We start from the raw sequence: 11,610 nt of genomic DNA on the forward strand, positions 1-11,610 counted from the left end.
ATGAATCTGTTTTTGCTCCAGGGTGACTGCGCTGAGCTCGGGCTTCCAGGAGCAGCTGGAGAAAAGGTGAGTTCAGTCTCAATTTTAAAACTTGTCTGTACAATCATGAACGTTATGAATCAAGGATGAATTTGTGGCGGGTGCATCCAGATAGATTCTCTCTCTCCTCTAGCGAGACACACAAGGCTCCAACTTTTTCACCGGCCTGTTCTCTTACTTTACTCCATCCAACGGGTCGCAGGTACTGGGGGGCCTCTGCTTTGGTGGTTTCCTTTCCCTTTCCTGAGTTTTTACCAGTTTCTATTTCAACCTAATGACTTGTGAGGGATTCCAGTTCCTGTTGATTTAACCTGCATCCTTCAGACTGCATGTTCCTAACAGGACAAAGACCTTTCTTCTATGGTTGAATTAAATATCCAGCAGCTTGCTTTTGCTTTTCAAAGTATAACATCTCACTGTATCTAATAATTTGAACAGATCTCTTAACTCTGCTGAACCTCCGGTATTCTCTGCATGTGTCTCTCTCGCATGCCACCTTTTCATCTTTCTGCTGCAGGTATTCTCACAGGTATTTCTCTCTAACTCAAAACGTCCACACCTTTTCCTGCCCACCTCAGGGTTCTCAGGGTGACCCAGGACAGGTGGGTCAACCAGGGCAGACAGGGCTTGCAGGGCTTCCAGGTCCCATGGGACCAGTTGGACCTCCAGGACCTCCAGGACCACCGGGACCACCTTACCGTGTTGGACATGTGAGTAGAGGTTTCTTCAAAATCTGGATCATCAGGTGTGTGACAAATCTTCCTAAAACAAGTAATGTGAATTTTATGGTTAAAATAATATTAATTTTGGCTTCACCAAATAAAGACACAAAATTCTTTAAAATGTAGCTTTTGGCTGGAAGGAAATGACCCTTAAAATATACCAAATATTTACCAAATTGATTGAAAAAAAACCATATGAAGATACACAAACCCTGGACTATTTGTATGTCTGTCCTCCTCACAGGGTGACCATGATGGATACGAGTCGATCAATGGCTTGCCTGGAGTCAGCGGCCCACCTGGACCACAGGTAGCCATTCACCCATACATGACCTCCCTGTCCTCGTCTTCACAGCACATGTACTAACCTACGTTTCCCTGTGTCGTGTCTTCCAGGGTCCTGCTGGTATCGCAGGTCTACCTGTAAGTACTACAGAGTCTGTAAGGCTTAGTGTTGTTAGTCTCACTGTCGCTCCATCTCCTTATGTTCGGCACTTGAATAACAGTAGTTAAATAAGCCTACTTCCATTTTAAATATATGTATTAAACCAAAAGGAAAAAGATAAACCTCCTTACCTCACAGGCATCATCTCCTCTTCTCAGCACAAACAAAACACAAAAAACAAGTCTGACGTCTCATTTTGTCAATTTAACAAAGTAAAAAGCTGCCAGGATGAAAATCTATCTGTCAAAATCTGAACGGGACTGTAGTGATATCACACAATTATGATTCCCAGGGTAAGCCTGGTTTGCCAGGTAGCCATGGAGACAAGGGAGCGGAGGGACCAAGAGGACCAGCTGGGATCCCAGGCGTTGACGGATTCCCTGGACAGTCGGTGTGTAGATGGATAAACTGGGATTTGTTGCTTAATTGCTTCTTATAGAAATACACAATTCAGGTATTTTCAACTTTTTTGATAGTTTGTTGTCATGGCACTCATAATCTGTCATGTTCAATTTCAAGGGTCAAAAAGGAGACAGAGGAGAGAAGGGAGAGATGGTGAGTTATACAAAATATACAATACATACAGGTTATAAATATGCAAATATATTTTCATTTTTGAAGCTGTATTGAAAATCTCTTCCTGTCTTGAGAGACTTATATGAAATATTCTCCATGTGTTTGTGGTTTTTATTTCTTCTTATGGATGTTTTTTTTATGTTTGTGTTGCAGGGTCTTCCAGGGCGAGACGGTGGACCACCTGGACCTCCAGGACCTCCCGGAACTCCAGGACAGATCATCTACCAGAACACAGGGGATGTGAGTCAGAGGTCATGGTATTAACACAGAGAGAAAGACGCTCTGATCCATGTGAAGTAAAATAACCTGCACACGACAGCTTGCCACTTAATTACTGATTCACTAAATCACTGATTGAGGCTGAATTAGTGTTTGAGTTGCTCATATTCACTAACAGTCACTGCTTGCGTCATCGTTTGTTCACCTCCACACTAACTGACCTAACTTTGTCTTGCTGTAGTATAACGACGTATATTGGAGCGAAGGGTGGCAGGTGAGTGGACACACCCTTTGGTCCTCTAACCCATCTCACTACAGACCTTACTAAACTAAAGTCTGAAGTTTTTAACACGTGAAAAGAATATTTCATCTTTTTTCTTCAATGCCTTATTATTCGCTCTTCTGCAGGGGGGACCAGGTATTCCAGGTCGGGCAGGATTCCCGGTACGTATCGATGTCATTATCACATATTCAGCGAGGAAAGTTCCAGTTAATGCACAAAAATGGAATCAGTTTTGTGTTATTTATTTTGATCCAGGGGCCTGTGGGACCAAAAGGAGACAAAGGAGATTCTGGTCCTCCAGGATATGCACCTAAAGTAGGATAATCCACATTTTAGTCAATTAATTTCTCATTTTACACAATCAAAGATTCATATTTTTGCATCATTATATACTGTAAAGATATATTATATATATATACTGTATATACATATATATTATTTATTTTATATTTTTTTCAAGATAAAGATTTTAATGTTTTCTTATCTTTCCTATGAAAAATATCGTATTATCTCAACTCAATGAATTTGTTAAACATCGTATGGTTTCGAGTCTTATTTATTTATCAAGACAGTATATAAATAAGTTTTTTGTCAGTTAAAAATTAAATTGTAAGAACTTTAAGGCTTTACTTTAAGGCTAGACATATTTAATGTAAGTTTGGCTTCTCAGAAAACAATGTTGATATCTTGGCCTTTCAAAATAAAATCAGCACAGTGTAGTTCAAACACACATATTCTTTTTTCCTTTGATGCAGTCATTTTTCAATCATATTTTTCCAGTGTTGGTTGTAAATGTTTATGTTGAAATGTTTTTTTCTTCAGGGACAGAAAGGAGAGCCTGGTGTCATTATGGGGCCTGATGGCAGACCCATGTACCTGGGTGGCCTGGCAGGACAGCCGGTAAAAACCTTTTTGAATCACATCTCAAATTATATGACATCTAACATGATTTCTTTCTTTCTGTCTTGTTATTTTTCATGAATGGAAGCGTCCACAGTACAGTTCTACTGATTGAAGCCTAAAATATCAGTGTTTACAGCTTGTATTTGTTTACAGGGTGAGATGGGACCTCCCGGCCCTGTGGGACCCTCAGTGCGTACCAGATTTATATATACCATATTTTGAGTGTTTTTGCTGATATTACATAATGTGTGTAATAAAACTGTGTAACCTTTTTTATTCCCTCCAGGGTTCACATGGCCCTGAAGGTCAGAAGGGAGAGATCGGGCTCCCGGGCCGACCGGTAAGTACGTTTCCTGCAAATGTCAAATTACATCTTCATATCAAATCAGTTTAAGATGGTAAGTATGGTTGTGAATGTGTGTTTTGCTGTAGGGTCGGCCAGGGCTGAACGGCGTCAAAGGAGAGAAGGGAGATTCAGGCACTGGATCCGAATATGGATACCCTGTGAGTGTCACAGATTTTGGTTTATTTTTCCATGTTAAGTAAGTAATCAAAGCCTAAATTCAATCAGCTTGTGTAGTATATACTCACAGCTATCAATATCTGTTGTGTCCCAGGGTCCCCCAGGTCCACCAGGCCCCCCTGGACCTCCTGGAGCTCCTGTTCCCATCGACAGACTCAGAGTGAGTCGACACATGAAATCTCTACCGTAGTGTTGCAGCAGTTGTGTGTCTTGTGAGATGAGGAGTGAGGTGGGGTATTTATTTACGGATGTGTTTTCTTTTCAGGGATATGACGATTACTCCAGATATAACCCCGGTGAGATCCCCTCATACTGTGAATGATACTTACTCACTTTCTTACCAGTAGTTAGATGACAAGACTGATGCAACTCTCGTTTCAGTAAGGAGAGCAACAGAGAGAGGTTTAGCGATCAGACTCCATCGATGAAACATCTTCTTTAAGCTCATATAAAGATAGGAGATGGGTTACGGTGAATCAGTTTTTACACTTTTTGTTTGGATTAAAGACACAAGATATAATGTGTTAATTGATGAGTTTTAGGCAGATGTACCTTTGGACACAACCAGGCTAGCTGTTTCCCCCTATTTCCACTCTTTATGCTAAGCTAAGCTAACCAGCTGCTGGCTCCAGCAGCAGATCCAACACACAGACATGAGAATGATATCAAACTTCTTCTCTAACCCTCAACAGGAAAGCAAGTGCACATATTTTTAAAGATGTCTTCTCCTGTGAAGGTAAAACTGCTTGTGTTTAACTTAATCTGTTGCTGCTGTTCCCTTCGTTTACAGCTGTTAAAGGAGAGAAAGGTGACCGTGGACTACCAGGGATTCCAGGTAGCACTAAAACCTGCACATAAAGGCTGAAAAAGCTTAAAGTAAAAGTTTTATATTTTCAGCATTGAGACAATTTTAAAGCAAGGCCTTTCCTTTTTGATCCAGGTCTTGGGTCGAACTATGACATCTACACTTTAAAGGTAATCCTCAACTTTAGACCTCCCACACAGTTCTGATTGTATGGATCACAGTTTATGGTTAAAGTATTAGTGTCAGTAAGGTTTTTGTTGGTCTCTTTTTACATTTGTGTCCAGAATGAGTTGAAGGGTGAAGTTGGAAGTCCTGGCTTGAAAGGAGAGAAAGGAGAACCGGGAGGAGGATATTATGACCCCCGCTATGGAGGGAGTCATGGAGCCCCAGGAGTGCCTGGGCCCCCGGTAAGATCAAAAGCATAATCCAACATCAGGATTTATTGCCTCCATTTGACTTGCTGCATCTTAAATTATAATGTTCTTGTCCCATCAGGGCCCTAAAGGTGACTCCATCGTTGGACCCCCAGGCCCTCAGGGGCCACCTGGGTCACCAGGAAGAGGCTATGATGGGCAACCTGGACCACCAGGGCCACCTGGACCTCCAGGACCCTATATAACTGGATCCCACCGGGGCACACAGAGTGAGTCTTAATCATAAACATGCCCAAATACTCAAGATTAAGTCTGTGTTTAGTCTCATTCAAGCTCATGTGCCTGTCTTTAAATGACAGCTATCAGTATTCCTGGGCCACCGGGACCACCTGGAGTGCCTGGACTACCTGGATCCTCCTCTGGGGTGAGAAGACGTTTGACACAGTCATATTTCTGCTTTATTTCCTCATTAGCTCCAAGACTTACTACACATCTGCTGGACTTGCTGACTCATGAGCGTCTGTCTAATTATAAACAACACCAATTATCAATTAATAATTAATCACTAAGGAAAAATACCCATGACTAATGAAGCAAAGGAAAAATACAGGTACCCTTCAGTAGACCATGTGACTGTTGAATGTTGAGATATTTTACTCAAGTGTCAACCTGTTGGTGGCGCTAGAGGAGAAGTCAAGGGATCGCCACAGTCGTTAGGATTCGTCCTCTGGGGATCATACATGTCTGCACAACATTTAATGGCCATTTATCCAATAGTTGTTGAGATATTTCAGTCTACACATTTAAGCTGCACAGTTATCAGCAGAATCAAACAGATATCGTCCCCCGATCAACTTGTGTGTTTGTGTTTGCAGGTGACAGTGCTGAGGTCTTATGATACCATGACAGCCACCGCTAGAAGACAACCTGAGGGCTCTCTGGTCTACATTTTAGACCAAACAGATCTCTACTTACGGGTCCGAGATGGAGTTCGACAGGTCCAGGTAAACATTTTTCTTTATTATGATCCTAACTCAGCCTTGGTGTAGTTCTTTGTGTATTAATGCAGCCTCTTCTTTATCTTTCAGCTCGGGGGCTACATTGCTTTGCCCAGTGGTGATGTAAGTGTAGTTGCACTTTTTTTCTCTTCTCCAGAACACACAGCTCACATTGTTTTAATCCATGTCATGCACATTATCTCCAGGGTAATGAGGTTGCAGCTGTTGAGCCCCCACCAGTCATCCCCTTCACTCCAGACCACCACTCCAACCCTGACTCCCAAAGCCCACCTGACACCGAGTCACAGCCTGACATGCATCATCATACACACGCAGACCCCCGATACCCGTCAAACCCTGATCCTAGATACCCAACCCACCCGGATCCCCGATACCACCCGGATCCCCGATACCACCCTGACCCACGATACCACCCTGACGCGCGGCATCAGCCGGACCCACGGTACCCAGCACCAACAGATCCAAGGTTTCCAAGTTATGCAGACCGACTAAACCAACCAGACGGTAGGTATTCAGTCGATACGGCCCAGGAACACCCTACATACCCGGCTGCTCGCTACCCAGTCACCCCTCAGCGAAGACCACCTCCTCCTGTGCCCCAGACTCCAGTCCACCATCACACTTCAGGTCCAGGGGTATGAGAGGCCAATTCTAAACCATCACACTCACATGGAAGCTGCACTTGGTTTAATCACAGATGTACTGTATATAATGTTACCGAGCATGTTGGTGTTTCCACAGCTCCACCTGATCGCTCTGAACAGCCCTCAGACTGGCTCCATGAGAGGCATCCGCGGTGCAGACTTCCTGTGCTTCACCCAGGCTCAGGCCATCGGGATGAAGGGAACTTTCCGGGCTTTCCTGTCCGCCAGACTCCAGGATCTCCACAGCGTCGTCCGCAGGGCAGACAGAGACCATTTGCCAATACTCAACCTGAAGGTACTGAACAGAGGCTTTCCAGCCACTGAAAGGAAATGTCTGACATTTTGAGAAATTTATTTTTTTCGGAAATCAGGTTCTGAAATCCGGTTTTATTTGACTCTTCCACTTGAAGAGAACAGTGTAGAGTACCAATAAAGGCTGTCGATGCAAGTTCGAATCCCTGTTTGGATGTACAAGGACCTGTCACACTCCAGTAGTTTTGATTATTCATTTCAAAACACACAAGTCAGAAGAGCATTAAATGAAGGAAAGGAACTTAATTGCACATCTATTGGTCAGCAGATTTTCGAGCTGCTTGTGTTTTCTCATCTCTCTCAGGATGAGGTTCTGTTTGACAACTGGGACGCCATCTTCAATGATGGCAGAATGAAGGATAACGTGCCGATCTACTCCTTTGATGGCAAGAATGTTCTCAGTGACGGCACATGGTGAGCAAAATACAGTAAATGACTATAAGACAATATTACACCTTCATTCCAGGACAGTATTTTAATATTTTGGAAATAAGCTGTAATCAAAGTAATCAAGTGTCTGTGTCATCCCAGGCCAGAGAAGATGATGTGGCACGGGTCGACCAGCACCGGTCAGCAGCATGTCGATGGCTTCTGCGAGACGTGGCGTGTGGGCGACCGGGCGCTCAACGGCATGGCGTCGGCGCTGCAGAGCGGCAGTCTGCTCCAGCAGAGCTCCAGCAGCTGCTCCAGCTCCTACGCCGTGCTGTGCATCGAGAACAGCCTCGGCCACTCTAAGAGATAGACACACACACACACACACACACACACACACACACACACACACACACCACACTGGACAAAGGAAAATCTGAAAGCGTTCAGCCAGGCTTTTGTCCACACACACTCTTATCTGTCTTTGCACTGTACGTGGTGCTTTGTAAATAAGTTTTTTCTAATTAATAATTAGTTTATGTTTGTTAGCCCCTCTTATATGGTGCTATACAGGATTATCCCACATGTTGAACCTAAGTTAAGCTCAGGTGACCTACAGTAACACACACTCTGGCAGCCTTAAAAGGTGACTGTGTTTCAAAAGGTGCAGCTTCATCAACACTTTTTGGTGTTTGTGACGTGTCAGCTAGTATATTGAAATTAGCATGTTTGGTGCTAGCTAGCGAAGCCATGTTTTTATTTCTGATTCCTGCTTTGACCCCAGAACAGTGGAGGTGAATTGACTTGTCTGTGGTTTTCACAGCACTGAAAATTCAATTTATAGAATTTAACAGCGACTTTCTTTTTCAGAAACAGTGTCCTGATTAATTTGGATAATTGACAGGGTTCATAGGGACTATTTGTCTGGTAGAAAGTAGTTCCAAACCCATCAACAGTGTGGTGGATCGATTATCCAAAATAACAAGGACACAGCTCTTATTTATAACCAAAACATTCAAATCATGAACTAAGCTTCAGTGTTTCTGAAAAATAAATACCTAGGAGCTTTTTAAAAAGGTTTAACAAGACTAATCTAATTTGAAGGTATTTCTGGACTCCTCAAAGACTCTTCTCACCATCTGGATGAAATAATGTTCAGTTTGATGCACAATAAAAAGGATTTTTAACCTATTTCCCACTCCTTTCAAATCAAAGATGAAACTAAACAAAGATGGCAGCCTGAAATTACAAAAGTAACTAGTTTTATTATCAGTTATATTTGTCTCAACTGATTTCTACATTTTCAGACAGAAAAACACACATTTTTGTATTGATCAAAAAGAGCAAAGCTTCCTAGATGGAACAAGCAAAGGAGTCTTTGAGGATTTTGGACATTTTCTTTTCTAAACGACCTTCTGGGTGTCTTAAAGGTCTCCGGGTGTTTATTTTTAAGAAAGGTTTATACTATGAGTGTAATATAATGGTAATATCTCAGAGAGGGGATACACCACTGAATGATGTCTTAACTACACATACACATTTCATGTTTACTGCCTGCATTTAACCAAAAAACTGTGTCATGAAAATATTAACATGCGAAATTTACAGCTCAAGTACCTGAAAATCAGTGTTAAAAATCATTTCAGCAAGGTTTCCTGTGGCTTAAATATGACATTTACTTTGATATTCAGTATTTGCTGCAGGGGATTATGGAGCGATTGTTTATCTCTTCAAACAGTGCAGTCATCAACACATTTCAGCGTCCAACAGTGAGATAAACATTGTATATGAAATGTATGTTGTTGTTCTTAACTTCTTTTCTCTGTAACCCACAGCACTTGAGTAATAACCGTTTCATTTGTTTTACATGGGAAGATATTTTTAGCAATAACAAAGGGATATTTATTTTTTATAAACTGTGCTCTTTTCTAGTTCAACTACAATGTGTGATGTGAATGCTCTCACAGAGGATAATAACATTTCCAAATATATCCAGAAAATGTGCAAAAACAAACAAAGATGTTGAATATGTGTTGTTGTGATCCTGAAAAAAAATCAGGGAGAAGTTTCCCACTGATATAAAGTTTGTGCACATAGTAAGCAAACAAATAAAATTAATGTACAGATATCCGGAAAAGGATTCAGCCATAAATGTTTATGCACTGTAGCTTGTTAATTATTTAGCTTCTTATATGAGAGCAGTACAGTAAATGCACTGCAGCTAGCTCCTTGGCGTCTCCACTTCGTCAGTTTCTGGAGGCTAGAAAGATATTTTCATGTACTAACAGAGTCATAACTAATACAGTAAGATGTGTATTAACCCCTGCAGATTGTAATCTGTCTCCATTTTGTTATGTGAGCAACATTTCTCAAATGCTGCAGCTCATTGAATAAATCTGTGTGGAAATTTTCAGTTACGTTCTCAGCTGATGGTTGTGGGGAAACGTGGTGTCAAGCTGACACCACATATAAAATGCTGCTTGATTCCTCTTTAATATTTCCATAGCGTGATACTAAGACTGACTGTACTGTGAGGGGCTTCTCTTCTTGCCTGAGGGTGGCAGTAGAGGACGAGTTTGGCGGATATCAGATCTCATGATAGACAGAAAACTCACTGACCTTTAACCTCACTTAATGATCTTTAACTGCCACAGGGAAGTTATTCCACTGTGTAATGACTCACCAAGTTTATTTACTACACTAAACACATGATGAACACTTATTAATATTAAACTGACATGACCACCTTGAATTCTTAATTTGCATGTGAAGAGGACAATGGCGTTAAGTTCATTTGACCTCAGTAAGTGTAACATGGTTTTGAGTATTATTGCCTGCTGTAGACAATAAAATAACTACAGCATTATTTATCCTATTAATTAAAAAGTGAATTGCCACAGTTGGCTTTTAAGCAGGTCATAAACTCATTCTGTCACTTTCTACAATGTAAACAGCCTTTTCTGTCGCTGATATTCAGTCCAGTTGAGTTGACAGGGAGTTTCAAGTGGTCGTGTTTGTCATATATATAAACAATATGTAGTGAAATGCAATGTGACATGCTGTTACAGCTGAACTGAAACTAGAGTGAAAGATTTGAAATATAAAAGATATAAATGTAAAATATACATATGTCACAAATTTAAGGCAAACTAATACAGTTTTGTACATGTTTGACGGTGCAGGGCAATGCAAAGATTTCAGAGGACAAGGACACGCAGAGGTCATTAGAAGAAGTCCAACATCCTGATGCCTTTTTTGGACATGTGCCTACAGAAGTGTTTTCCTAGTAGTCTGTTCCTGGAGTGTTTTCATTTAGCTTCCTTAACTACCATGGTCCAGATAAGGATAAGGACTCATGACCACATGTCACTGTGTGAGGCAGCAGCCAGCTTGCTATTGTTCATGTCATGTAACTCAAAAACAACAGTTGTCTTCCTGAAATACAAGTCATTCCCTGCAGGATGCAAAATTGAGATAACAGCGACCAAGCCACCCTCCCAGAAATGTGTTTCAACACGGTGTAAATATCTGTATCCTTTATGAATTAGACAGTGACAAATGCTGCAGGAATGAACAACTATATCAATATTCAACAGACAAAAGTTCATATAGATGTATTTTGTAACGTTTTTATTATTTGTCTTAACAGGAAGTGTAATCTCCATGGAGTCAGTTACTGTATTTACTGCGAATGTGTTTACTGCGAATTTTCTATTAGCAGTTCCAGTTTGAATTGTAACAATGGATATTCATTCAACTTTCAATGAATTACTTACTTTATTATTAGAAAAAGAAAAAAGATTTACAGATATTTATTCCAGATGGACCGTGGAAGAAATGATATCCTCAAGAAGTGGAAGTCACCACTAAATCTAAAAATGTTTGTATTATGTCTGATTGTTCAGATTTCACTGAATATGATATGAGGAATGCAATTCACTGTCTGTCTACCCTCTCTCAGAGTCTCTTGAGAGATTTGTGTTATTTTCCAGCCCTGTTCTGTGATGATCCTCCAACTGTTATCGTCATTAGACACCTGCCTCCTCGGATGTGCCTCATTATTGCAGAGATGGAGTTGTATTAGCAGCGGCAGCCTATTTTCAGCAATCATTAGCTGCAGGACAGTGAGTGCATAGAAATTTGCAAAGCTCTGTTATGAGTCAAACCACACTTATTTCACTTAGATGCACTTAAACTACTAAACACTTGTCCATCCTGGTCTCCGTCTGCTCAAACCAAAGTGGAAGGAGGAACATTTTTGACCTGATATGACACTTGAGGAAAGGTCAGGAGGTCACCAAAATCATGAAGAATAATCTGTGGAAAAACTAAACTGCACATCTCACTGTTCAGTTTTTTTAATTTTGCAAATAG

At 41.2% G+C, this 11,610-nt stretch overlaps 1 protein-coding gene across 1 annotated transcript in view; it reads left to right on the top strand.

Moving 5' to 3' along the window:
• Nucleotides 1-9,636, top strand: part of LOC111233102 (collagen alpha-1(XVIII) chain-like) — a 28,445-nt gene extending 18,809 nt beyond the window's left edge. Inside the window, exons 15-41 of the mRNA XM_022760869.1 lie at nucleotides 22-66; nucleotides 618-749; nucleotides 1,006-1,071; nucleotides 1,158-1,184; nucleotides 1,499-1,597; nucleotides 1,726-1,761; nucleotides 1,936-2,022; nucleotides 2,243-2,275; nucleotides 2,410-2,445; nucleotides 2,540-2,599; nucleotides 3,107-3,184; nucleotides 3,341-3,376; nucleotides 3,474-3,527; nucleotides 3,620-3,691; nucleotides 3,805-3,870; nucleotides 3,976-4,006; nucleotides 4,501-4,545; nucleotides 4,651-4,685; nucleotides 4,800-4,922; nucleotides 5,011-5,158; nucleotides 5,249-5,313; nucleotides 5,765-5,893; nucleotides 5,978-6,010; nucleotides 6,094-6,543; nucleotides 6,650-6,847; nucleotides 7,169-7,278; nucleotides 7,396-9,636. Coding sequence (XP_022616590.1) covers nucleotides 22-66; nucleotides 618-749; nucleotides 1,006-1,071; nucleotides 1,158-1,184; nucleotides 1,499-1,597; nucleotides 1,726-1,761; nucleotides 1,936-2,022; nucleotides 2,243-2,275; nucleotides 2,410-2,445; nucleotides 2,540-2,599; nucleotides 3,107-3,184; nucleotides 3,341-3,376; nucleotides 3,474-3,527; nucleotides 3,620-3,691; nucleotides 3,805-3,870; nucleotides 3,976-4,006; nucleotides 4,501-4,545; nucleotides 4,651-4,685; nucleotides 4,800-4,922; nucleotides 5,011-5,158; nucleotides 5,249-5,313; nucleotides 5,765-5,893; nucleotides 5,978-6,010; nucleotides 6,094-6,543; nucleotides 6,650-6,847; nucleotides 7,169-7,278; nucleotides 7,396-7,606 — 2,505 coding nt within the window. The 3' untranslated portion in view covers nucleotides 7,607-9,636. The remainder of the gene's footprint in view (nucleotides 1-21; nucleotides 67-617; nucleotides 750-1,005; nucleotides 1,072-1,157; nucleotides 1,185-1,498; nucleotides 1,598-1,725; nucleotides 1,762-1,935; nucleotides 2,023-2,242; nucleotides 2,276-2,409; nucleotides 2,446-2,539; nucleotides 2,600-3,106; nucleotides 3,185-3,340; nucleotides 3,377-3,473; nucleotides 3,528-3,619; nucleotides 3,692-3,804; nucleotides 3,871-3,975; nucleotides 4,007-4,500; nucleotides 4,546-4,650; nucleotides 4,686-4,799; nucleotides 4,923-5,010; nucleotides 5,159-5,248; nucleotides 5,314-5,764; nucleotides 5,894-5,977; nucleotides 6,011-6,093; nucleotides 6,544-6,649; nucleotides 6,848-7,168; nucleotides 7,279-7,395) is intronic.
• Nucleotides 9,637-11,610: the final 1,974 nt, after the last annotated feature.

Source organism: Seriola dumerili, unplaced genomic scaffold, assembly GCF_002260705.1.
Source record: "Seriola dumerili isolate Sdu_G_001 unplaced genomic scaffold, Sdu_1.0 BDQW01000018.1, whole genome shotgun sequence".
NCBI lineage: Eukaryota > Metazoa > Chordata > Actinopteri > Carangiformes > Carangidae > Seriola > Seriola dumerili.